We start from the raw sequence: 24,337 nt of genomic DNA on the forward strand, positions 1-24,337 counted from the left end.
AATTCCAACTCCATAATCCATTTTTTCCATTACACCGTAGGGCGCGCTCTCCCCACGCCCAAGGCAGCCGTCTTCCCCCTCCCACTCCCCTTAGGAGAATGTTGGCTCGCGGGGGAAGCAGGAAGGCCGCGACCATCGGTGGCCTCGCCTACCCGGCCAGGAAACGAGCCCAGCTGAAGCGAACCAAGCTAGATTTCCTCGTCCCGCCGCACCGCCCGCTTTGCGGGAGGCCCCGCCCCCTGCCTCGATTGGCTGGCGGGAGCGAGTTGGGGTCCGCGGATTGGCTGCGCGGCCTCCGGCTAACGCGGCGGAGCTGACGTGGCCAGCGCGGCGTGTAGTCCCTACTGGGCTGCGGAGCGGACTCGAGGCAGGCGGTGGGGCGCCGGGACGCGAGCCGCCGCGATGCCGCTGGAGCTGGAGCTGTGTCCCGGGCGCTGGGTGGGCGGGCAGCACCCGTGCTTCATCATTGCCGAGATCGGCCAGAACCACCAGGGCGACCTAGAAGTGGCCAAGCGCATGATCCGCACGGCCAAGGTGAGGGCAGAGCCCGGGAGGAAAAGGAGGCCGGCCGGGGCCGGGGGGCGGGGCCGCGGGAGAGCCTGCGGCGGGGCCGGGACCACCTTCCTCTGCCTCTCGGTAGCCCGCGTGCGGCCTGGCGTCCAGCTCGCCTGTACCATTTCTAAGTCTTTGGACTCCTCCTCATCCCTCCCCACCTTCCTCACTTGTCTGCATTACTGCAGGTGCCGCCTAAGCCGAACTTTGCCCCCTCTGGTGGCAGAATGATCTTCCTAAAACAGGTTTGACCACGTCGTACCGCCTCACACCCTCAGTGGTTCCCCTCTGTCCAGGGGTAGAGTCGAAACCCTTTAACATGACCTTCAGGACCTTAATGACCTGGTTCCTTCCTGCCTGTCATGTTCCATTTCTGACATCTTTCAGCGACATTGAATTACGTCCAGCAAGTTCTGAAGCTCCTGGAAGTTGCTGTGGTCTCTCACTTGCCATTCCTTGTGTTTGGAAAATGAAACGGTTAAAATGCCAAGGCTCTGGGTTCAAATTCAGACGCCACCACTTAGCAAGCTGTGTGAACCTGGCCTGGTTACTCAACCTCTGTGAGCCTCAGTTTCATCATTTGAAAATCGGGTTGATGATAGTACTTATCTCAGAGTTGGACCAAATGGGATGACTTATGTAAATCTCTTAGCACAGTACTTGGAGAGGACTCAATAAATGTTAGCTATTAGCTATAGGAGGTTTATGACTATTCAGTGCTCCCTCTTGGCAAATTTTATTTCTGTTCAAACCTGTATTCATGTACAGGTCTGCTTGGATGCTTTTTCCAATCCTTCCCCACAAGGCTGGGCCCCTATCACTGCTCCCATCGAATTGCATTGTCACTGTCCAAGTTTCTTGCTCTTTTCTAGCTCACTCCATCTTTTTTTTTCCCCCTTCCCTTCAGTGAAAGCTGTTCACCTAATGTCTTCGATTGTGATTAGGTATTTACCTTTCTCTTCTTTCAGGACTAACTCTGCTTTTATGGAAGCCTACTGGATCATAAAAAATACTGCTAAAGAGTGACAGTTGTACTAAATGGGCTAAATGCTTTAAGTGCACCATCTCACTTCATTCCTACAGCACAATGTGGTAGATGCTATTGGTTTCATTTTAAAGGCTCAGAGAAGTGACTTGCCGAAGGGCACACAGTAAATACTGGATTTCAGAGCTTTGCTCCTAACCAGGGAGTGCTAGCCTTTGCGTGTAACATTGTTTTCTAGGGGGGAAATTCCTGCTCTTAAGTAGGGAACAACCCGTTTGTGGAGGTGCGACCTCTGAATGCTGAGGTTGTAAAAATACCCACAGATACTGAAGCCAGAGAAACAAAGTTGTTTTTTTTTTTTCTTTCTTTCTTAATTTTGGAAGTTGGTTCTGGGGCGAGGGGAGGAGAATGAAGAGGTTGAGCCTGTGGTGCAGTGGAAAGACACTGTCCTGGTGTGAAGATACCACTTACTAGCTGAATAATCTTGGGCAGGTGACTTTTCCTCTTCAGGCTTCAGTTTCACTTATTTTATAATGTGTGTGTGTTTGTTTTTAAACTTAAAGCAGTGGAATCTTGTGAAATCCTTGTATTTTAGGATTTTTTTTAGTCTTTGTTGCCAAATAAAGTCACATTGCCATGTTTAATTACTCAGAGTAGCTCATACAATGAAATGAATCTACTTGCAATATTAAAACTTGAATTCATTCAATTATTTTTATTTTCTTGCAAAATATAATTATATAATATATATCAACTATAAGTGTATTACAATTAGAGATTTATTAATTGAATATACTTTTAACTTCCAAATTTTGAAGCAAAGGGAGCATCATACCTTTGCCCATCCTGGAGTTTTGCTGCTTGTTTTTTTTTTGTTTTTTGTTTTTTGTTTTTGCCAGGAGAGAATAAAAAAAACTTGAACAAAGAAACCATCAGCATTGTAGTAAAACGGGGACAGTGATTGTGTTTTCTGACCCTGGAGTTCACCATAGAATTAAACAGATAGAGAAATCACTCAGTTTGAGGAAAGAAGAGGAAGAACCTGACCTCTTGTCTTTAGTAGTTTCTGCTACTTCACCTTTATCTTCTTCCTGTAAATGAAAGGTTTGCCCAGAACAGACGGACTCTTTCACTCCTTGAGCTACAGCTGAGAAGCAAAGGGAGCAGGAAGCAGTGCCCTGTGAAGGCCTCCCCCTTGGATTGCCAGAGGCCTGGCTGTAGGCGGCATCCGGGTGGCAGTCATGGGCCAGGAGACAGGTGCTCGGCAGCCTTAGCAAAGCGATCTGTCCAGCTCTGCCCGGGACTCACTGTGCAACAGTGCTCAGGTTACTCTGGGCCTGGGGATCTTCCTCTAGACAATGAGAACGCTGTTGCCCAAGGTCACTTTCAGTTCTCATGTTCTTTTTTTGTTTTGTTTTTTAGAGATTTTATTTATTTATTTGACAGAGACACACAGCGAGAGAGGGAACACAAGCAGGGAGAGTGGGAGAGGGAGAAGCAGGCTTCCTGCCGAGCAGGGAGCCCGATGCAGGGCTCCATCCCAGGACCCTGAGATCATGACCTGAGCTGAAGACAGATGCTTAACGACTGAGCCACCCAGGCGCCCCCACTTCTCATGTTCTTTAAACTTTCCTGACCGTGCCATCTTGTGGTCTTTCCGGGAGTGGGAGCAGTACTGTTAGCACAGATATTTCCGGAAGTGAGGTTTTTAGCAGCACGAATAACTCTGTCTACAGAAATGTCAGCGAGCCGGAGACTTTAGAGGGTTTTCCTTCATCTTTCTATTGAGTAGTTTTTAAAAGCAATTTTGAGGGGCGCCTGGGTGGCTCAGGCGTTAATCGTCTGCCTTTGGCTCAGGTCATGATCCCAGGGTCCTGGGATCGAGCCCCGCATCGGGCTCCCTGCTCCTCGGGAAGCCTGCTTCTCCCTCTCCCACTCCCCCTGCTTGTGTTCCCTCTCTCGCTGTCTGTCTTTCTGTCAAACAAATAAAATCTAAAAAAAAAAAAATAATAAAAGCAATTTTGAGAGATCAGGGGCTGAGTGGCAATTGTATTATAGCTCTTATAGCTGGACAATCCAGCTTTTATGTTATAGCTTCTGTTCAGTAAGGCCTGGGTCTTTCTAAGTCTTGTTTATGTACTTTTTGCCCCAGAACCTCTTGTTCAAACGAGATGCCATGCTGAAAAGCACAAGTACAGAAGAGCTAAAGCAGAGTTGTCTGTTTCCTGCCCCACGAGGGGCTCCTCAGAACAGGTACAGGTCCTGGAGCGAGCCCAGAGCAGCTGTTGATGGAGATGGAGAGGCTGAGTCCTGAGAGCTGGAGTGACTTATCCAGGAGTGAGAGTCAGATCCTGACTTCCCCTCAGTTCTGGACCAGTGCTCATTTTGTTATCCTCTGCTGAGTTACCCAACTTAAAATCTTCTTTAGATGTTTAATTATTTTTAATATAAAACAAAGTGAAAAAAAGTGCCATTTTTTTTTCTTTTTGCATTTTAAGGGGGAAAAAGAGGGGGAAGCCCCATCTCCAGCCTTCTCTTCCTTTGAGACTCTCTTGCTTCTCCTTTTCCTCTTTGCCTCTGTCAGTCAGCCTTATTTTTAAAGATACTGATGTCAGAGCAGTTGTCCCAGCATTTCCCTTTTCTCTGAGAATCCCCGACAGGTCATTGAAAGGAGCCCTGTTGTGTGTTGCAGGAATGTGGGGCTGATTGTGCCAAGTTCCAGAAGAGTGAGCTGGAGTACAAGTTTAATCGGAAAGCCTTGGAGAGGCCCTATACGTCTAAGCATTCCTGGGGGAAGACGTACGGGGAGCACAAGCGCCACCTGGAGTTCAGCCATGCCCAGTACAGGGAGCTGCAGAGCTACGCCCAGGAGGTTGGCATCTTCTTCACGGCCTCCGGCATGGATGAGGTGAGGCCTCATGGGAGCTGCTCTGCTTTAAATGCACCATCTCACTCCATTCCTACAACACAATGTGGTAGATGCTATTGGTTTCATTTTAAAGGCTAGGGGACAGCAGGCGGCCCGGTGGCATTTGGCCTAGAGTCAGCTCCAGCCATTGCTTACCTGAGACTTTTGTTGTGCTTTCTAGAGCTAGAGTTCCCAATCACATTAACTGTATCAATGCCCAACTAAATAGAAGGCCAGGAGGAGCAGAGGCCCAGTGAGATTTTGTGAGAGGAGTACCGGAAGTTTCCAGACGAGCTGTCTTTGGGAGTAGGGGGCAGCCACACTGACATCCCCGAGTCCCTCAAGCTTGTGGGAGACCCCTATCGGACCAGTTTTCTCCCAGCGGAAAGTGGCCTGGACTAGGGATCAGGAAACCTCCCTTCTAATAGGGATCCATCTCTTGCTGAGTGGCCTTGGTGGATTTGGGTGGGGGGCGTTGGTAGTCATCCTGAGCGGCTCACAGAATGTCATGCTAACGTCCTGGAAGGGTCCAGTCCTTCTGCTCTGTGACCTGCCTCTTTGAGATTCCTTCATGTACTCTTTTTCAAATGTAAAAATTACAATTGTAAAAATAATAAATACCATTGAAAGTTTAGAAACAGGAAAAACTAACCCGTAATCCCTATATGGTGGTTCTTTTTATAGATTTCCTCCTGAAGTCTTTTATGTGCATGTTTTGTTGCCTGGTTGCTACATTTGTGAATATTTAGTTTTGTGCATGCTTTTCCCATTTAACATTATGCCATTAGCTTTTACCCACATCTGGGTTTTTTTTCCCACCTTTACTGAGATATAATTGACATATAAGTCCCCACAACTTTAGTTCCTTTCTTTTTTAAACTTTTATTATTATCTTTTTTTATTTTTATTTTTTATTTTATTTTTTTTTTAAAGATTTTATTTATTTATTTGACAGAGACAGAGACAGTGAGAGCAGGAACAGAAGCAGCGGGAGTGGGAGAGGGAGAAGCAGGCTTCCCCTCCAGGAGGGAGCCCGATGTGGGACTCGATCCCAGGACCCTGGGATCATGACCTGAGCCGAAGGCAGACGCTTAACGACTGAGCCACCCAGGCACCCTATTATCTTTTTTTTAAAGACTGGTTTTTTTTTTTTTTTTAAGATTTTATTTATTTGTGAGAGAGAGAATGAGAGAGAGAGCATGAGAGGGGGGAGGGTCAGAGGGAGGAGCAGACTCCCTGCTGAGCAGGGACCCCGATGCAGGACTCGATCCTGGGACTCCAGAATCATGACCCTAGCCAAAGGCAGTCGCTTAACCAACTGAGCCACCCAGGTGCCCCTTATCTTTTTTTTTTTTTTTACAGATTTTATTTATTTATTTGACAGAGAGAGACACAGCGAGAGAGGGAACACAAGCAGGGGGAGCGGGAGAGGGAGAAGCAGGCTCCCGCTGAGCGGGCAGCCCGATGCGGGGCTCGATCCCAGGACCCTGGGATCATGACCTGAGCCGAAGGCAGACGCTTAACGCCTGAGCCACCCAGGCGCCCCTCTTTTTTTTTTTCTTTTTTTTAAGATTTATTTATTTGAGAGAGCATGAGCAGGGGGGAGAGGGAGAAGCAGACTCTCCGCTGAGCAGGGAGCCCGACATAGGACTTGATCCCAGGACCCAGGGATCGTGACCTGAGCTGAAGGCAGACACTTAACCGCTGAGCCACCCAGGTGCCCCTATTATTATCTTTTGAGAGAGACCACCTGCATGCATGCGCACGGGCTTGAGTGAGCCGGGGGGAGGGGGGAGAGGAGCAGAGGGAGAGAAGAGAGAGAATTCTAAGCAGGCTCCACCCTCAGCTCAGTGCAAAGCCCAATGTGGGGCTCGATCTCATGACCCTGAGATCACAACCTGAGCTGAAAGCAAGAGTCGATCACCCAACTGACTGAGCCACCCAGATGCCCTATGCTTAAAGTTTTTAATAGCAATGTAATTCTTCTTTTTTTAAATATTATTTGAGAGAGAGAATGTGCATGGGGTTGGGGGCAGAGGGAGAGAGAAACTTAAGCAGACTCTGTGTTGAGCTCAGAACCTGACGTGGGGCTCAATCTCACTACCCGAGATCACGACCTGAGCCGAAACCAAGAGTCAGATGCTTAACCGACTGCGCTACCCAGGAGCCCCAGCAATGAAATACTTCTTTTGAGGATTTATAATGTACCTAACCATTTCTCTACTTTTGAGCATGCAGGTTCCCTTCAGTTTTTTGTACTTATAAATAGTGCTGAGATGAACATCATTTTTCTGTGTTTTGTATTGTTCCTTAGGATAGCTTTGCAGAAATAGATCATTAGATGAAACCTACGAGCATTTTTATGGCCCTTGTTGAAACGTTTGGAATGCTTTTGGTCATTCAGAATATTTGAAGCGATTCCAGTTCATTCTGTAGGCCACCCTGACCGTTTGTGTCCCTGTTCCAATCCCAAAATATGTCTGTAAATTGAGTTGAAAAGAAACATAACTCTAGTCTAGGCTGTTGGTAGTTTTAACAGGGGCGGGGAGGCAGAGAATCTAGGCATCTTTGGGAGACGACAAGTCCAGGCCTCAGTTCTGTAGGACAGATTCATCCCTTAATTCACAGCTTTCATAAGCATCACAGTCATCAGATCCAGTTGTGCATGTGATGATCATAAATTCCTACTTTTGAATTATATGCTTTGCTTACAGAGCATCTTCACTTACAGTAAATATATTTTATCCCTCCTCTGCCCCACTCTGCAGATGAAGAAATGGAGGCTCAGAGGGGCCGGGAAGTTTGTACAAAGTCACATAGCTAGGAAATGGGTCGCGAAGGTGCAGTGTGCTTTCTCCGGTCCTACAACTCTGCCTGGGCATCAGTCCAGGTGTGTGTGGCTTCGTGGAGCTCAGAGAGCCTTTGGGCTTCCCCCTTGCTCTTTACCACCTTGATGTTGGTGGCTGGAGAGCTTCTGGGCCCAAGAGCTGCTCTGGGGACTAGGAGACATATTTTTTGAGGAAAGTGTTCCTAAAGAGGTTGCTGGGCTTTTTTTCTGATCCCAGCTTAGAGAACACTTCCTCAGGGAATTCTTCTTGTTCCCCAGCTTGGTTCAGGCCCCTTCTGTTAAGTTCTCCTGGTGCTCGTTACTTATGTATAATTGTGTGTTAACCATCTCATCTCCCTCCCAGACTGCTAGTCCCACGGCATCCCTGGCATCCGCAGTGCCTGGCCGGCAGTCGGTGGTTAGGAGACACTTATTGAAGGAATAAATGAAGGAGCCAAACAAAAGACAGGGTTAGTGGTTTTTATTGGATTCTTAAAGGATCTGTAATCAAAAAAGTTTAAGAGGAAAGAGCATGTACTTTAGGATCTGAAAGACTTGGGTGTTGTTTTTGGTTCTACCATTAACTACTATTTCTTGAGTATTTATGATGTACCAAGTCCTATGCTAGGTGTTTTAAACATATCAACTCATTTACTCTTCTTAACCTCTTCAAATAGCACAGTTATCCCCATTTCACAGGGAGGATGTCAGTAGTCACTAATCAGCTTACCCCGCCCTCCTGACCACACTCTTCTTTCATCTCCCTGGGCCTGTTTCCTCTTAGGGAAAGGGCAAGGCATTGCTTAAAATACCTAACTTGCAGGCTTGTCTTCTGGAGCAGGTGAGACCATATATGTAAAGTACATGTCTCAAGATAGGACCCTGTCTGTGTGTTCACTGTGAACCCAGATCCTGGCACTTAGTACATCCTGATCTTAGTACATCCTGAGTCAGTGCCTCGGTGGAAGGAAGATCACACCTAGAAAGTGACATTTGTTTTCATTATGTACTTGTTTCATGTACTGTGAGTTCACAGCATTTTGGGATTGCTCTTTGCCAAGCCCTTGTCCTCAAGAGGGCAGGTTTGGGTTCGGGAAACTACTAATCCTTCTTGTGCCAAATAAATGTGAAACTTTGGTCTGATTGGCTTAGTAATGAGTCAGTAACGAGACAGGGCCCGCAAAGCTCTGGAGAGAATTTGCAAAGATTATGCCAGTATTCTGGATCTCTAGTGTTGTCTTTGGAATAGGCATACAGCCTTTCCCAGAGTAACAGATTTGAGAAGTACACTCATTGGAGGACTAAGTCCTGACCTGTTTGTTAAAAATAATTAGTCTCAGGGCGCCTGGGTGGCTCAGTCAGTTAAGCGTCTGACTCTTGATTTTGGCTCAGGTCATGAGAGCTGAGGGTTGTGAGATAGAGCCCTGCATTGAGCTTCACACTCAGTGGGGAGTCCGCTTGAGATTCTCTCCCTCTCCCCAGCTTGCGTGTGCATGTGCTCTCTCTCTTTGAGAGAGAGAAAGAGAGCACATGGTCTCTTTCTTTGAGAGAGAGAAAGAGAAAGCAGACTTTGAGCGAGAGAGAACACGAGTGGGGCAGAGGCAGAGGGAGAAGCAGGCTCCCCACTGTAGGGAGCCCAATGCAGGGCTCAGTCCCAGGACCCTGGGATCATGACCTGAGCCAAAGGCAGACGCTTAACCAACTGAGCCACCCAGGCACCCCAATAAATAAATCCTTAAAAAAATAAAAAAATAAAAATAATTAGCCTCAGTGGTGTAATTACTCCCCCATCCTCCACCATATAGTTGCTTCCCCAGGACAGTTTTCCTAAAACCTGACCAAAGAAAGGGGAAGTGGAAGAAAGATCACATGGGAATTCCACTGCAGTGACACCTGAAAGGAACAATAACAGATGAGAGTAATGGGAAAGGTATGACAGTGGTTCTCAAAGTGTGGTCCAGGAACCCCTGGGGGGATGGGGAGACCTTTCAGAAGGTCCACCAGCTCCAAACTATTTTCATAGTGATACTCAAATGGGATTTGCCTTCTTCACTGTCATTCTGTCCCAGGTGTATAGTGGAGTTTTCCAGAGGCTGTGTGGTGTGTGATGACATCATTCCCCTGGCAGTGGCTAAGGAAAGGTGTGCTGCGTGCTCTTTTACTTTAGTAACAACTCCTGTCACGGACCACACAATTCACCAATTACAGTTTACAATTCAGTTGTTTTTAGTACCTTCAGAGAGTGGTGGCCGTCACCGCAGTTGACTTCAGCACATTTTTATCATGTACCCATTCCTAGTCATTTTTCAGTCCCCTCAGTTCCCCCCAGCCCGAGGCAGCCTCTCATCTGCTTCCTGTCTCCGTACATCTGCCTTTTCTAGACATTGCGTATAAACAGAATGAGACAGCACGTGGTCCTGTGTGTCTGGCCTCTCACGTGGTGACGTGTTCGAGGTCCGTCCGTGTTGTGCACGTGCCTCGCTCCTCGTTCTTGCTGAGCACCAGTCACTAGTATGGATGTACTACATCTTATTTACCCGCTTATCAGTTGATGGACATTTGGATTGTTTCCACTTTTTGGCTCGCAGGAATAATGCTTCCATGAACATTCAGGTACAGGTTTTGTACCGACATGTTTTTAATCTCTTGGGGCTACGTGGTAACTCTGTGTTTAACTTTTGAGCACTCGCCAGACCGTCCTCCATAGTGGCTACACCAGTTCATAATCCTCCCAGCAGTGCAGGGGCCTCCGGGTTTCTCCACATCCTCACCTTTGTTAAGATCTGACTTTCTGATTCTAGGTGTCCTAGCAAGTGTGAAATGGCATCTCATTGTGGTTTTGATTCATATTTCCCTGATGTTGAGCATCTTTGCATGTGCTTGTTGCTATTTGTATAGCTTCTTTGGAAGAATGTCTGTCAGATCCTTTGCCAATTTTTCATTGGGTTATTTGTCTTTATATATTCCAGATATGAGTCCCTAGTCAGATACATGATTTGCAGAAATGGTTCCCATTCTCTGGGTTGTCTTTTCACGTTTTGATGGTATTCTTGGAAGCACAAACATCTTTAGTTTTAATGACATCCAATTCATGTTTTTTCTTTTGTGCTTGTCTGTTCTAAAATTTCTCAAGTTTTAGGGGCTCCTGAGTGGCACAGTCAGTTAAGTGTCCGACTTGGTTTTGGCTCCGGTCATGACCTCAGGGTTGTGAGATCGAGCCCCGTGTCGGGCTCCTTGCTCAGCACAGAGTCTGCTTGAGATTCTCCCTCCCTCTCCCTCTGCCCTCCCACTCATGCTTTCTCTGTCTCTCAAATAAATAAATAAAATCTTTAAAAAAATTTCTCAGTTTTAAACCACAATGTGGTATCGCTCCAGAGCTATCACTCTGGCGAAAACAAAAGTGACGATAACACCAAATGGTAGCAAGGATGCAGAGAAAATGGATCATTCATACACTGCTGGTGGGAATGTAGAAAGGTATAATCACTCTGCAGAATAATAGGGCGCTCTCCTTTTTCTAAACACAACCTTATTTTAATACAGCTCACGTGCAGTATCATATCACATTTCACTCCGAGTATACTGGTAGTTTCTTATAAACTGGACACACACACGGAAATTTTGCATCTATGGGGATGGATGTTAACTTATTATGGTAATCATTTCACAGTGTATATATCAAATCATGTTGTACACCCAAAACTAATACACTGTTAGGTGTCAATTATAGCTCAATAAAAAATAACCATTTGCATACCTAAAAAAACACCACCACAAACTAGACATGTGCTCAGCACGTAGCCCGCCAGGTGTCATTTGGTAATTTATCTCAAAAGAAATGAAAACTTACAATTCACCCAAAACCCTGTACATGCAGGTCCATGACAACTTTATTTGTAATAGCCCCCAAACTAGAACAACCCAGAGAGTTCTCTAGCAGGTGAACGGTTCCAGCCATAAAAAGGAGTGAACTGCTGATACGTGCTGCAGCTTGGAGGGCTCTCCAGGGTATTGTGTTGAGTGAAAAAGCCAGCCTCGGAAGGTTCCGTTCTATACCGTTGAGTTTATACAGCAGTCTTGAAATGACAAAATTACAGAGTTGGAGAACAGATGAATGAATGGTTGTCAGTGGTTAGGGAGGGGAAGGGAGGCAAGTGGATGTGGCTGTAAAGCCTTGGAGTGATGGCACAGTTTTGTATTGTGACTTTGGTAGTCGCCGGTCTGTGCATCTGGTCAGACTGCATGGAATTAGATGCACTCCCACAGAAAGGAATACATGTAGAAACAGTGGTACCTGAATCGGGTCATAGACTCTGTCAACGTCCCCTTCCCAGTTGTGATTTTGTACTGTAGTTTTGCAGGGTGTCACCATAGGGGGGAACTGGCTGAAGGGTACAGAGGATCTCTCTGTATTTTTTTTTTTTTAAGATTTTATTTATTTATTTATTTATTAGAGAGCGAGCGAGAAACAGCATGAGAGGGGAGAGGGTCAGAGGGAGAAGCAGGCTCCCCGCTGAGCCGGGAGTCTGATGCGGGACTCGATCCCAGGACTCCGGGATCATGACCTGAGCCGAAGGCAGTCGCTCAACCAACTGAGCCACCCAGGCGCCCCTCTCTGTATTATTTCTTACAGCTTCATGTCAAGCTATAATTATCTCAAAATAAAAACTTTAAAGTTAAAAAACCCACAAATCCCTTAGTTTTAATTTTAATTCCGTAAATATGAGTAGATAGAACCTACATAAACAAAAACCCTGTAGAATCCATAGTCATTTTTAAGAGTGTAAACACCCAAACCTTGGGGGCCCCATGCTGAATGGTGCACATCCAGGCTGTATGGTTTCACAGTTAAGCTCGAGGACTCTGGGGTCAGATTCTGAGTCCACGTGGAGGTCGTTCCACCTCTTTGTGCTTCTGTTTGTTCACCTACAGAGCAGGTCTACGGCCATACCACCCTGAACGCGCCCGATCTCGTCTGATCTCGGAAGCTAAGCAGGGTCGGGCCTGGTTGGTACTTGGATGGGGGACACCTGCAGAGCAGGGTTAGTACCTGAACCCATCTTGCAAGGTGGTTGTGAGGATTATCCGTGATTACTGACATAAAGCATAGCACACAGCTGTCGCTGAGCAAACGTTTGCTACAGTTAAGGAGGGCAACCTGGGCCGAGCGTCAGGACATCTGGCCTCTTGCCCTGACTCTGCTCTGAGTTGATCTCGGTGTGAGCTTGGTGAGTCCCTTTCCTCCCTGGGCCTCCGTTTCCTTTTGTGTGTGAACAAGCTGCCGTCCAGAGGCTCTCTCCCAGCTCCGATGCAGAGCCAGGGAAGATACGACTGAGGCCACTTGCACCTGGAATGAGGGCTTTCCTTCTCAGCCCATGCTGCCAGGCACCTGAGCTCCCGGATGTGGCCTCTGAAGGAGAGAGGGCCCCTCCTTGCATCTGCGAGGCGTGCTTAGGAAAGGTTACTTGTTTAGGTCGTTCACTCCCAGGTGGCTTTGGGGTAGAAGCAGGAGCAGCGGGGAGATGGAGAAGAGCCTGGGTGTTGGTGCGCGGGGTCTGCCTCTCGGCCTTACCCTTTGGTGCCTTTCCCTCCGCTCCCCAGGAAGCCCTGCTGTGTGGTGTGTGCAGCATGCTCTGCGGCCACACTCTCTGAGTTCGGGTTCTGGCGCTGACCCTTTGTGGGTTCAGGCTCACCACATAACCTTTTTGAGCCCCAGGTGTCCCATCTGTAAAAACAGGATAATAAAGATGCGCAGCCCACCTGGCTATGGGGGGGTGGGGGGGTTGGGTGTGAGGGCCATCCGCCGAGTGATAGCTGTTCTGTTACTGAGAGCCCTTTGGAGTGGTTTTGCTTCACGCTGTCTGGACAGGGCGGCGGCTCTGTCCTAGGAATGCTGTTTGTTCCCAGGTATCCTCCTAGCTGACCCGGGCATAGGCAGCCAGGGCAAAGGCATTCTTAAGAGCCTTTACAAGAGTTAATTTGCTGGCCCGGTCCCTTTTCTGAACCAGCATGTCCTGTCTGCCCGGCGATTGGAAGTGGGTTGGTCCCTTGTTCTGTTTACCTGGCAGGTGGCTCCGAGTATTTACCCACCCTAACTTCCTTGTGGACGGTAGCCATTTATCGAGTGCTTCATTTTTCTCCACTCCGTGCGCTGTCCTAGGGTGTTCTTTGTATGCTGAGGAAAGGTTACAGTGTGGTGGAATTTTATCAAGGCTGACAGAACTACCAGGGCACCTGGTCAAAACTTGCAGAGAGGCACCTGCAACGGGGCTGAAATGAGCGGAGTTCCTTTGGTCTAAATGGAGAGTTCTATGGAGAAAGCAAATGGAGGCCATGGCCATCGAGGTGGCCCCTGTGGTTCGTGCTGCCCTCACACACAAGTGTCCTGCCCTAGCAGAGCTGCCCTTCGGGGTGCCCTCTTTCCTCCTCTCTTCTTTTCTTTGCCAGCCCTGCTAGCAGGGTGCCCCCTACCCAAGCCGTGGTGTGCTCTGACTGGGCCACCCGGACTGTCCTGTCCCGTGCTTCCCCTTCCTCATTCCCTCATGCTGGGCAGCTCTCCAGCACCCTGTGTTCTTCCCGGCTCATCACTGCGGGCTTCTTTTCCCTTTTCCACAGGATCTCAAACGCTGAGGGGAGGGGAAGGGGCTTTAGAAAAATCCCAGCTCCTCTTCTTGCTTCTTTTACCCCTCAGATCAGTGGGCCGGGATACGGAAAGGGGGTTCTGTGGACACACATTGTTGATCCTCATTAATAATTACTACCAATTATTGGTAATAAAGCCTCTCCCCCATGCGCTTCCCCCTAATAAACAAGGGTTCTGAGTTGACTAAGTTTGGAAAACACCGGGATAAAAAAACAAAAGCTAGACAAGTGTATTTATTGGGGCCCTGGAGGAGGGAGCCCCAGCAGTGCAGCATCTCCCTGAACCAGGCTGCAGGCGGGACCCTGTCCTGCGTGTGTAAGCCGGTTCCTCTCCGACAGGCTGAGAGCCTTTGTGCGGGGGCAGGTGGGAGCGAGAATTGTGAGGCTGCCCGGCTGCACGGTACCCCTGCGTGGAAAAGGGATGGCCAGCGGGGTGGGCAGGCCTAGGGGAGGCCAGGGAGTCCGTGGAGAACGGGGGGCCGCCGGCGCTGACCCGGCCTGAGGGCCCCGGGCACGGCGGTACAGCCTAGGGTCTGCCCGTTGCTGCAGTTGGCACCCTCTGCAGAGATCAATCCGAAGCGGCAGTGTTGGGAGTGGCCGCTAGGTGGCGCTGGCTGTCCAGGGCGGACTGGGAAAGGCCCCTTTCCCTTAGGAGAGGAACCGGCCTGTTTTCCTCACTTGAAAACTAGAATTCCATGCAGATTTTCCAACCCCTGTAGGTGAGCTTCTGCACAGCGTTTCTCCTGCGTTTGGTCCCTCCTTGCTCCTGCTCGCCCTGTGCCTCTCCTATTCATGCCCTTGGGGACTTTGTCATCATGAGCCCCTTCTCTCCGGAGCTGAACATCGTAAGGAAGAAAACTTAGCCTAGGGTTTGCCCTCTTACAGTAGAAAACACTCTCCATCTGCCAGATAGAATGAGAAAAGTGGGAGAAGTCGACTTTGTTCGATAAACCCATTAGAAGGAATGTTTTCACTTCCATCTTGGGGCTGGCTTATAGTGTGAGAGACACATAAACAGGAGAGGTGAGAGAGAACGATACAGACGGGACAAGAGAGGCGAGGGAGAAATCCCGCACAGGGAAGACCACGAGAACTGCGGCGAAGGCAGCTTAGCAGGCCTGGGAGTAAGGGGCCACTCGGGCCACGCTGGACAGTGTCTCTCGGACCCAGGGGCTTGTGAACTGCCTGTGAACGGTTCACTGGCTTGTTACCCACTGAGTGTGGCTCTCCGGCAGCTCTAGCCTTCATGATACTAGAGGATTTACATATGAGGAAAGTGGGTCTCTGAGTGCAGCCAGTGACTGGAGTAGCTTATCCCCTGCGGGCAAGATGGAAGGAAGCTCAGGCAGCAGCGGGTTGATTTAAAGAGCCTGCTGGTGGAGTGACCTTCTCACACTGTTCCTTGCCACCGCTGTGCCCTCTGGGTTTCCAGGCATGGTGACCTAGCCTCTTACAAAATAGGATTCATGGTGCAGCAGTGGTGGTGTTACCCAGGAACTTAAGAGAAACACAGACCTGCAGGCCCCACCCTCACCCAGCAGAGTCAGAATTTGCATTGCATTTGAGCAAGCTCCCTGGGAGAGCCGTGTACCGTATTAAAGTGGGAGAAGCAGTGATCCTGCCGATTAGGCCTTCCAAACCTACTTCTGAAACCCAGGCAGCATTTTACAATAGATTGAACTTAAATATTTGGAAACATTCTGAGACCTTGATTCTTCCCACTTCTCATTTCCAACTCCAATTTTTTTTTTTTTTTAAGATTTTATTTATTTGCGAGAGAGAGAATGAGAGACAGCATGAGAGGGAGGAGGGTCAGAGGGAGAAGCAGACTCCCTGCTGAGCAGGGAGCCCAATGTGGGACTCGATCCCAGGACTCCAGGATCATGACCTGAGCCGAAGGCAGTCGCTTAACCAACTGAGCCACCCAGGCGCCCTCCAACTCCAATTTTTAAAAATAGTAATAAAAGGTAGTTTTGGGGGTTTTTGTAATTTGATAACAAGCTGAGAGTTTACTCTTAAAACTTGTAGCCCACTGGTTCTGTTAGCGTTTGTTGACCCCTCCCAATTTCCTGATCCTGAGTCTTAGTGAAACCCTGGTGGAGGTGAAGGATAGTGAGGGGCCCTCGACAGGTAACCATGAGCAGTGATGTCGTGCCAAAAAAAAAAAAAAAGTGAACAAGGGGCGCCTGGGTGGCTCAGTTGGTTAAGCGTCTGCCTTCGGCTCAGGTCATGATCCCAGAGTCCTGGGATGGAGTCCCACATAAGCTCCCTGCTCAGCAGGGAGTCTGCTTCTCTCTCTGCCCCTGCCCCTGCTCTCTCTCATGTGTGCCCACACTCTCTCTCTAATAAATAAAATCTTAAAAAAAAAAGTGAACGAGATTTGTTTTCCCTGTAGGCCGCATGGTTTGGGGCTCCGAGGGTTTGGGTTTGATGAGCCTGTCTACCAGCTGTGGGTCACTGTGTCAGGGTTGGGCCATAAAATGCTCCATTTTTTCCACTTGTGGCCAGGGTTGAAATGGCCTCTTTTCCTGGCTGTTTGGTTTTGAATAAAGGATAAGGCCTTTGAGGGACATTCACTTTCTCACCACCTGGTTTTCTGGATCAAGATTAGGTCCTGACCCTTTTGTGTTGGGGCCCTGGGCTCCTTGGGAAGGAAGGTCTGGCCTGGGTTCTGATTCTTTTGCAGACCTCGGAGCCAAGACAGGCCAGCCTGCAGTGTTTGTTGGACAAATGGACGGGGGGCTATGAATGAAAGTTTGAATCTGAATGAAATGACTGACATAACACATCTTTCCCTGCTTTCAGGTTGTTGCGAGAGTCCTTCGGGCTGGGCAAAGAGGAGGGGTTTTTCTGTTTGTTTGTGGCTCCTCGCCTGACTTAAGGACAGTGATTTTGAACAGTGGTGAAAAAGAGCTCCCTCTTTGATTTTTATAGATGGCAGTTGAGTTTCTGCATGAGCTGAATGTTCCGTTTTTCAAAGTTGGATCTGGGGACACTAATAATTTTCCGTATCTGGAGAAGACAGCCAAAAAAGGTAAGTGTTTCATTTTTGCCCTAAAATGAGGAAGTCCAAATCTTCCCATTTTTACTGTAGTAGAGCCCACTAAAGGAGTCTCTTGAAGACAGACATTAGAAACCTCTTTTCAGTTAGCATTACTTCTATTTTTCCATGTGCTGACTTGAAAGAAATGAAGGGTAAGTCAGTTTTTATAAGAACCCTTTAAATTAAAGATTATTTTATTATTTTTATTTCTATGAAATTGAGCACATGGCAGTATATATAAAACTTCTTAGAGAAAGTTTTGACTTTGAGAAATAGTCTGTACGTATAGCGTAATATCCAACCTCTGCATATTACAGTTTGTAAGTGGTTTTGTAACATGAATCAGCTCATTTGACCCTCCTCACAACCCTGGGACTGAAGCAGGTTACAGGATTATGCTGCTTTATACTGAGTTCATAGATGAGGCACGCGAGACCACAGAGCCGGGAGGCGGCAGCTCTGGGCCTCACATTTACTCATGCCCTTGAGTTGGGGGCCGTGCTCACCCTACCATTTGTGCAGCCCCTTCATCCAATGAGATGCTCATCTTTCTCCGAGGAGTGTGAAGTTCCTTTGCCTCCTGAATTCAGCTCACTTCGCTAAACAATAATATTGGGGGCGAGGGGAGTCTGCATTTCCTCAGAGTCGAGGGCAGGAGTCCACCAAGCTCCCCTCTTCCCCCACAGTGGCTGGTACAGTGTCTGAGAGATGCCTGTGGAGTTCATCTGAATGATGAGACCAGCAGTTGGGGTATGATGCTTGAGGGAGAGTCAGAACCCCTAAGGAGAAAGTGATGATGGTGTTGGTGTTGGGTCACTCAGGCCGCCCAATGGTGATCTCCAGCGGGATGCAGTCGATGGACACCATGAAGCAAGTCTATCAGATTGTGAAGCCCCTCAACCCCAACTTCTGCTTTCTCCAGTGCACCAGTGCATACCCGCTCTCCCCCGAGGACGTCAACCTGCGCGTCATTGCGGTGAGCAGGCCATTGTCTGATCTGGCCACAGCAAAATGGCGTTTCTTGAGCCATTTCCTGTGGGAAAGCTGGGGCCTTTCTTGTAGCCAAAATTCTAACCAATCTTGACATGCTTCATGTAATCTGAACATCCATTGACAAATTAGAACCAGCTGTGCAGTTAAGGAATCAGTTACATTCTAAAGAGGGTGATTGTAAATTAATTTTTCTTAAAACCATTCTTAACTTTTCCTACTATGAGATTTAAGGTGTGAGTTCTCCTAATTGTCTGTATACGTTTTCTGTACTATGTGTATTGGCCATTAGAGGTCCCTCTTCTGTGAATTGCTGGTTCATAGCCTTTCTTAGTATGTTGTCTCTTGTATATGTGTGTGTGTGTGTGGTAAAATAGATTTACCATTTTAACCATTTTTATTTATTTATTTATTTTTATTTTTTATTTTTTTAAAAGATTTTATTTATTTGACAGAGAGAGAGACAGTGAGAGAGGGAACACAAGCAGGGGGAGTGGGAGAGGGAGAAGCAGGCTTCCCGCTGAGCAGGGAGCCTGATGCGGGGCTTGATCCCAGGACCCTGGGATCATGACCTGAGCCGAAGGCAGACGCTTAACGACTGAGCCACCCAGGCACCCCCCATTTTAACCATTTTTAGATGTACAGTTCAGTGGCATTAAGAACATTCACATGGCTGTGCGACCATCACCACCATCAGTCTCCAGAATGTTTCCATCCTCCCAAACTGACACTCTGTACCCATTAAACACTGACTCCCCATTCCCCTCGCTCCCAGCAGCCACCATTCTGCTTTCTGTCTCCATGAATCTGACCCCTCTAGAGGCCTCATATAAGTGGAATCCCACACTAGGTGTCCTTTGTGTCTGTCTTCTCCCACTTACACATCGTGCGCAAGGCTCCTCCACGTTGTAGCGCATGCCAGGATTTCATTCCTTGTTGAGGCTGAGTAATATTCCATCGTGTGTATGTACTGCATGTTGTTTACCCTCCGTCGATGGGCATTTGGGATGCTTCTACCTTCTGGCTACTGTTGAATAAGGCTGCCAAAGTCACGGGTATACAAATAACTGTCGGGTTTTCTTCATATTGAGTTGCAGGAGACCTTGAAATGTCTGGCTTTTCCTGCTCTCTGCTATTTGCCAGCTCTGTTATTTTTTGCCTGTAGTTCTGAGCCTCTGTGAGGCTCAAAGTGGTTATAGTGACAGCCTTGAGGGAGCTTTCTCTCCCGCCGGATTTTGTCTGCTCTACCTCAAGTCATTTCACAGATGGCAAAATCCAGTCCCAGAGGGAAAAGGCCTTACTTGCCTGAGATCTCACAGCAGTTTGGTGGCAAAGCTGGGACTAGACTCCTTTGTCTCTTGCTGTCTCAGGCCACTTCCATCCCTTTCTCCTGGTAGCACCTGAAGCTTAACTTAATTAGAAATACGTATATGTAATTATCCTACAAAACCATTGTAGTTATATTAGTGAAATTCTAAATATACCAGACACATAATCCTGAGACTGCAATTAACCAGTTTTCTTTTATATTTTCCTTTTGGTATTTTGACATTCTGGGTTTTTTCCCCACGATAGTGTAAGCTTTTGTATATGTCGCTACAAAGTCTTCATATTTAACTTAAAAAAAATTAGCTTTTTTTGAAAACTGACACTGCTACCTTTTTACCCAAACTTTTGTCTCTCCCAGGTGGTAGCTTTTCTACCATTTCTAGCTCATCTCTAGATCATGTCATTTTAAAAATTTAAACATTTCTTTTTTAAAAACTCAAATAGCTCTGAAATATAGAGTAAACATTCTCTGTAATCTCATCCCACAGAGATTACTATCATCAACAATTTGCCTTATGTGACTCCAGATATTTTTCCTTGATTTTCTTTCTGTGGAGATGGCCCCCCTTTCTCTTCATCCTCACCCAGGGTGCCATCCTGTCCTCTCCCGATACTGGAGCACAGTGAGGGTCGCCCGCCCACCCACCCCATCTCAGGCCCGGCCCACCCACATTCCAGCAGTTTGAGCCTGCAGCCTGCATTCCCTTGTCCATTACGCGCCCTCCGGCCTGGTTTTCAGGGCCTTTGCCAATCAGCTGTCCTAAGCTTTTATTAAATCCCATCTGGGTCTTTTTGCTACACTTAAGCTTTCTGGTCCCCCTCAATGACAAGACTCGCTTGATGAATGTCTTTCGCTGCCTTCAGTGAATTATGGATCACAGATTAGTTAATTATTTAGCATTTCCACCAAAGGATTGTTTCGAGATTGGGCTGTATATATTATTGATGACGGTATTTGTGCGTACAGCATGCTTGCTTTCAGCAGCTCAGGCTAATTAAATGTGACAGATGCTTTTTGAATGAGTTTAGGCATTCAGTTATAGTTCTGTTGCTACTCCTGGTGGTTTGTGCCGTGTGAAGCACTCTTAGGGTGCATTCTTGCTACCAGTAGCCGTTGTTTTTGGAGCATCCCAGTGTGCCGAGTGCTCTTCGTGCATCTGGAGCAGCCCTGGACAGGTACCAGTATTACGCCAGGAAGGAGCAGCTCAGAGAGCCTCAGCTTCCTGCCTGTAGTTGCACAAACAGTGAGCGGCCAAGCTGGGACTCCATCCGAGGTCTGCCTGAGTCTGCACTGTGTGCATGAAGTGCCACAATATTTAACCGGTTTTCTTTTTTTTCCTATTCTAAAGGAGTATCAGAAGCTCTTTCCTGACATCCCCGTGGGGTATTCTGGGCATGAAACCGGCATAGCGGTATCTGTGGCCGCCGTGGCTCTGGGCGCCAAGGTGCTGGAGCGTCACATAACTTTGGACAAGACCTGGAAGGGGAGTGACCACTCGGCTTCGCTGGAGCCTGCAGAGCTGGCCGAGCTGGTGCGGTCCGTGCGCCTTGTGGAAAGGGCCATGGGCTCCCCGACCAAGCGGCTGCTGCCCTGTGAGATTGCCTGCAACGAGAAGGTGGGTTCCGCACCACCTGCCGGAGCCCAGGCTGAGCCTCGGGGTCTGTGCTTGGGTTAGCAGCGGGAGAAGCATGTCACTTCAGGGAGCGTCACCAGTTTCTGCGGCCGCCTAGGACCCTGTTGCAGTTCCCCACCTAGCCTCTCAAGCCTTTGGCTCCAGTGCTCTAGACTCCAGGGGCTGTCAGGGGGCGGGGGTAGCCTCATGAGACACTTGGGTGGTGAAGTCCTACTTACTTGGAGTAGGTAAGCCTTGAGAAACAGTTAAGCAGAGGGGTTCCGTGAGGCGGTGGGAGAAGGGCCTGTGATACATCGAAGCATCCGGAAGCAGAGGAGGCCCCGGATGGGCGGAGCAGTGGGTTGTCTCTGCGGTTGGAGGGGGATGACGCCAGCCTTCCCCCGGGAGCGGTGGGAGCTGTGCAGCATTGACCTTCAGACAGACGGGATGGGGAGGCCAAGGAACGCTTCCTGCTTTGCTGACCATCTGGGCTTCTTGGAAGCTGTGGCCTGGACCTGCCTCGGCCTCTGGTCACAGAGCCAGGCGCCCTGGGGCTGCCGGGAGTGCGGGCCCTCCTGATGTGCTGCGGCTCCCTGGGTGGAGGAGAGCCCAAACACCAGGCGTGGGTGAGGAGGTTGTCATCTTGTATTCTAGTAGGGCCTGATTGCTTCCCTCAAATTAAAGATGCCTATGTACCAGGAAACGGAAATCATAGTAAAAAGAAACAAACTGCCTTGCCGAGGAAAAGGGGAGGGGATTGCACCAGAAGAGCAGAAGGAGAGTTGAGCCCTTAATTTGGTTTTGAGCCTCCTGGCTCCCTGGGCAAACAGTAACTGCAGCAGGATGATGCATCATCTGGTAACATCCACTGGCAGACCTTTGGTCCTGGCACGAAATTTTAGAATTGATTCCTTGGCCCTTACATGGAGGATGTTGAGTGAAACTGATTTGTTCAGCAGCATTTATGGACAAGACATAGAAAGGCTGTCATACTTCCAGTACCCTTTATTCCCCTCCCCTGCCTGTCCTGTCTGCCCCTTTGTAGGTGACCCCCTTTCCCATCCTCTGAGTAGCAGCATGCTCAGTCTTGTGAGTCCTCCATATTCTTACTTTACCGAGCAGGGTGGCCGTGGGCCAGGACTCAGGATCCCGGTTCATTGCAACTTAGGCCAAGTTATCTGCCTTCTGTGGACCTCAGTTTCCCGTGTTTAAAATGAGATACTGAACTGGATGATGACAAAAGTAATTTTCATTTACTGGGAGCACTCTGTGTTCCAGGCAGACTGCATACATTATTATCGCTAATCCTTACAGTCGTCTCACAAGCTGGAGGTACTGTTATTTCCCATTTTACAGAGAAACTCCACCAGACTTGTACCCACCTAACGGGGATTTGGACCTGGCTCTGTTTGGCCGTATAACCTGACCCCTTCCTGTGCCATTTATCCGGAGGCCCCTCATTTGAGCCTCTGCGTTCACCCCACATTGGCCAAGGCCCTGTGTGTGAGATACTGTTCTAGGCACTGAGGGGAGAACAGAGTCCTTGCTCCCAGGGTACCTGTGAAGACTGGTCAGGGACCTTGGGTATAAAACAACATGAACCAGTTAACTTCTATGAAGCCGGCACTGAGTCTTAATTTTATCCACAGCTGGGCAAGTCCGTGGTGGCCAAAGTGAAAATTCCAGAAGGCACTGTTTTAACATTGGACATGCTCACGGTGAAGGTGGGTGAGCCCAAAGGCTACCCTCCTGAAGACATCTTTAGTCTGGTGGGCAAGAAGGTCCTGGTCACTGTCGAAGAAGATGACACCATCATGGAAGAATCGGTAGAAAATCATGGCAAAAAAATCAAGTCTTAAAATAAAGTGCCATTCTCTGAATTGCCTTGCTGGTGCTGTTGGGTGAGGTGGGATAGGAGTGGTGGTCTCTAGAAACCTGGCTTTCATCTGCTGCTTCTCCCGAGATACACGTTTTTGGGCCCGGCACTGGCAAGCCCATAGGAGGGCTACAAAGAGCAAACATGGCAGTCTCGGCTTCGGGCTGGCTGGCCCACAAGGGGTGTTCAGTTGCTGTGTGGCTACATGGGTGTGTGTGTGTGTGTGTGTGTGTGTGAGAGAGAGAGAGAGAGAGAGAGCTGGCTGTACAAGGGCCTCTTCTTCAAGCCTTCATTCATCCTGCCTGTAAAGCCAATCCACATGACCTGAAATGTCCCTTCCCTCCAGACCTCCTGTCTCTTCTCCATTCTCCTTTTTCCCTCCCCGCCCGGGGACTCTGTATCCAGGGAGCTGCATAGCGGTCACTGGGCATCAGAGAAGGGATTGGCCAGGCAGCCTGCAGGCTGAGAGACGCTGAAAGCCTGCATAGCTCTATGAGTGAAGAGAGAGAAAGGACATTCATTCCTCCTTTCCACAATATGGAAGATACGCTGTGTGCCAGGCCCTACTTTAGGTACTGGGAGACAGCAGTGAACAGCCGTTTCCTCTTCACAGAACTTCCACTCAGATGGGGACAGAGGAACAGCAAACCAGAAGCATAGTAAGTAAATCACAATAAGCTGGAAAGGTGGTATGTGCAATGGGGGGAAATAGGGCTGTGTAAGGGACATGGGGAGTGTGGGCTTGGTGTATTTGTAGCTGGTGGTGACCTTTAAATAGGGTGGTAATGCTGAAAATAGCCCTTCCCTACTCATAATGAAATTACAAACCCAGCTAACAAGACAGATCCACAGTGTTTTCCTTTGTGGAAGAGCAGTGTGGGCCTTTCACAGACAGCCAGTATCAGACGCCCCTCTGTCCTTCTGAACCAAGACTGAGATGAATGATTCTTTTCAGATATACTTCCAGATTCCTATTTATAGGAATTCATATTTATCTGACCTTGTTCACTATCGCGCCTTGTTTCAAAGTATATACTTGAGTCTCTCTTCAGATGTATAGAATTATTTAGCCTTTTGAAGTTTTTTTTTTTTTTTTAAAGATTTTATTTATTTATTTGACAGAGACACAGCGAGAGAGGGAACACCAGCAGGGGGAGTGGGAGAGGGAGAAGCAGGCTTCCCGCGGAGCAGGGAGCCCGATGCGGGGCTCGATCCCAGGACGCTGGGATCATGACCTGAGCCGAAGGCAGACGCTTAACGACTGAGCCACCCAGGCGCCCCTGAAGTTTCTTTACTTGTGAGTGTAGAGCCTCCCTCCCCTGTGGATCCCAAAGCAGTTTTTGCAGAGGCATGGATTTTTTTTTTTTTTTTAAGATTTATGTCAGAGCGAGCACGAGTGGGAGGGGCAGAGGGAGAGAGAAAATCTCAAGCAGACACCATGCTGAGCGCAGAGCCCGACGCGGGGCTCGATCCCGCGACCATGAGATGATGACCTGAGCCGAAATCAAGAGTCAGATGCTTAGCCAACTCCGCCATCCAGGCGCCCCGAGGCACTGATATTTATAAGTTTCT

At 48.4% G+C, this 24,337-nt stretch overlaps 1 protein-coding gene across 1 annotated transcript; it reads left to right on the forward strand.

The window, feature by feature from the left end:
• Window positions 1-334: 334 nt before the first annotated feature.
• NANS (N-acetylneuraminate synthase) lies at window positions 335-22,769 on the forward strand. Its single transcript, XM_078061503.1, has 6 exons — window positions 335-534; window positions 4,230-4,445; window positions 16,849-16,948; window positions 17,779-17,933; window positions 20,626-20,892; window positions 22,539-22,769. Exons 1-6 carry the CDS (start codon window positions 403-405, stop codon window positions 22,746-22,748), a joined length of 1,080 nt encoding a protein of 359 aa, XP_077917629.1. The 5' UTR covers window positions 335-402; the 3' UTR covers window positions 22,749-22,769.
• Window positions 22,770-24,337: the final 1,568 nt, after the last annotated feature.

The sequence above is a fragment of the Halichoerus grypus genome, chromosome 14 (genome assembly GCF_964656455.1).
Source record: "Halichoerus grypus chromosome 14, mHalGry1.hap1.1, whole genome shotgun sequence".
Classification (NCBI taxonomy): domain Eukaryota; kingdom Metazoa; phylum Chordata; class Mammalia; order Carnivora; family Phocidae; genus Halichoerus; species Halichoerus grypus.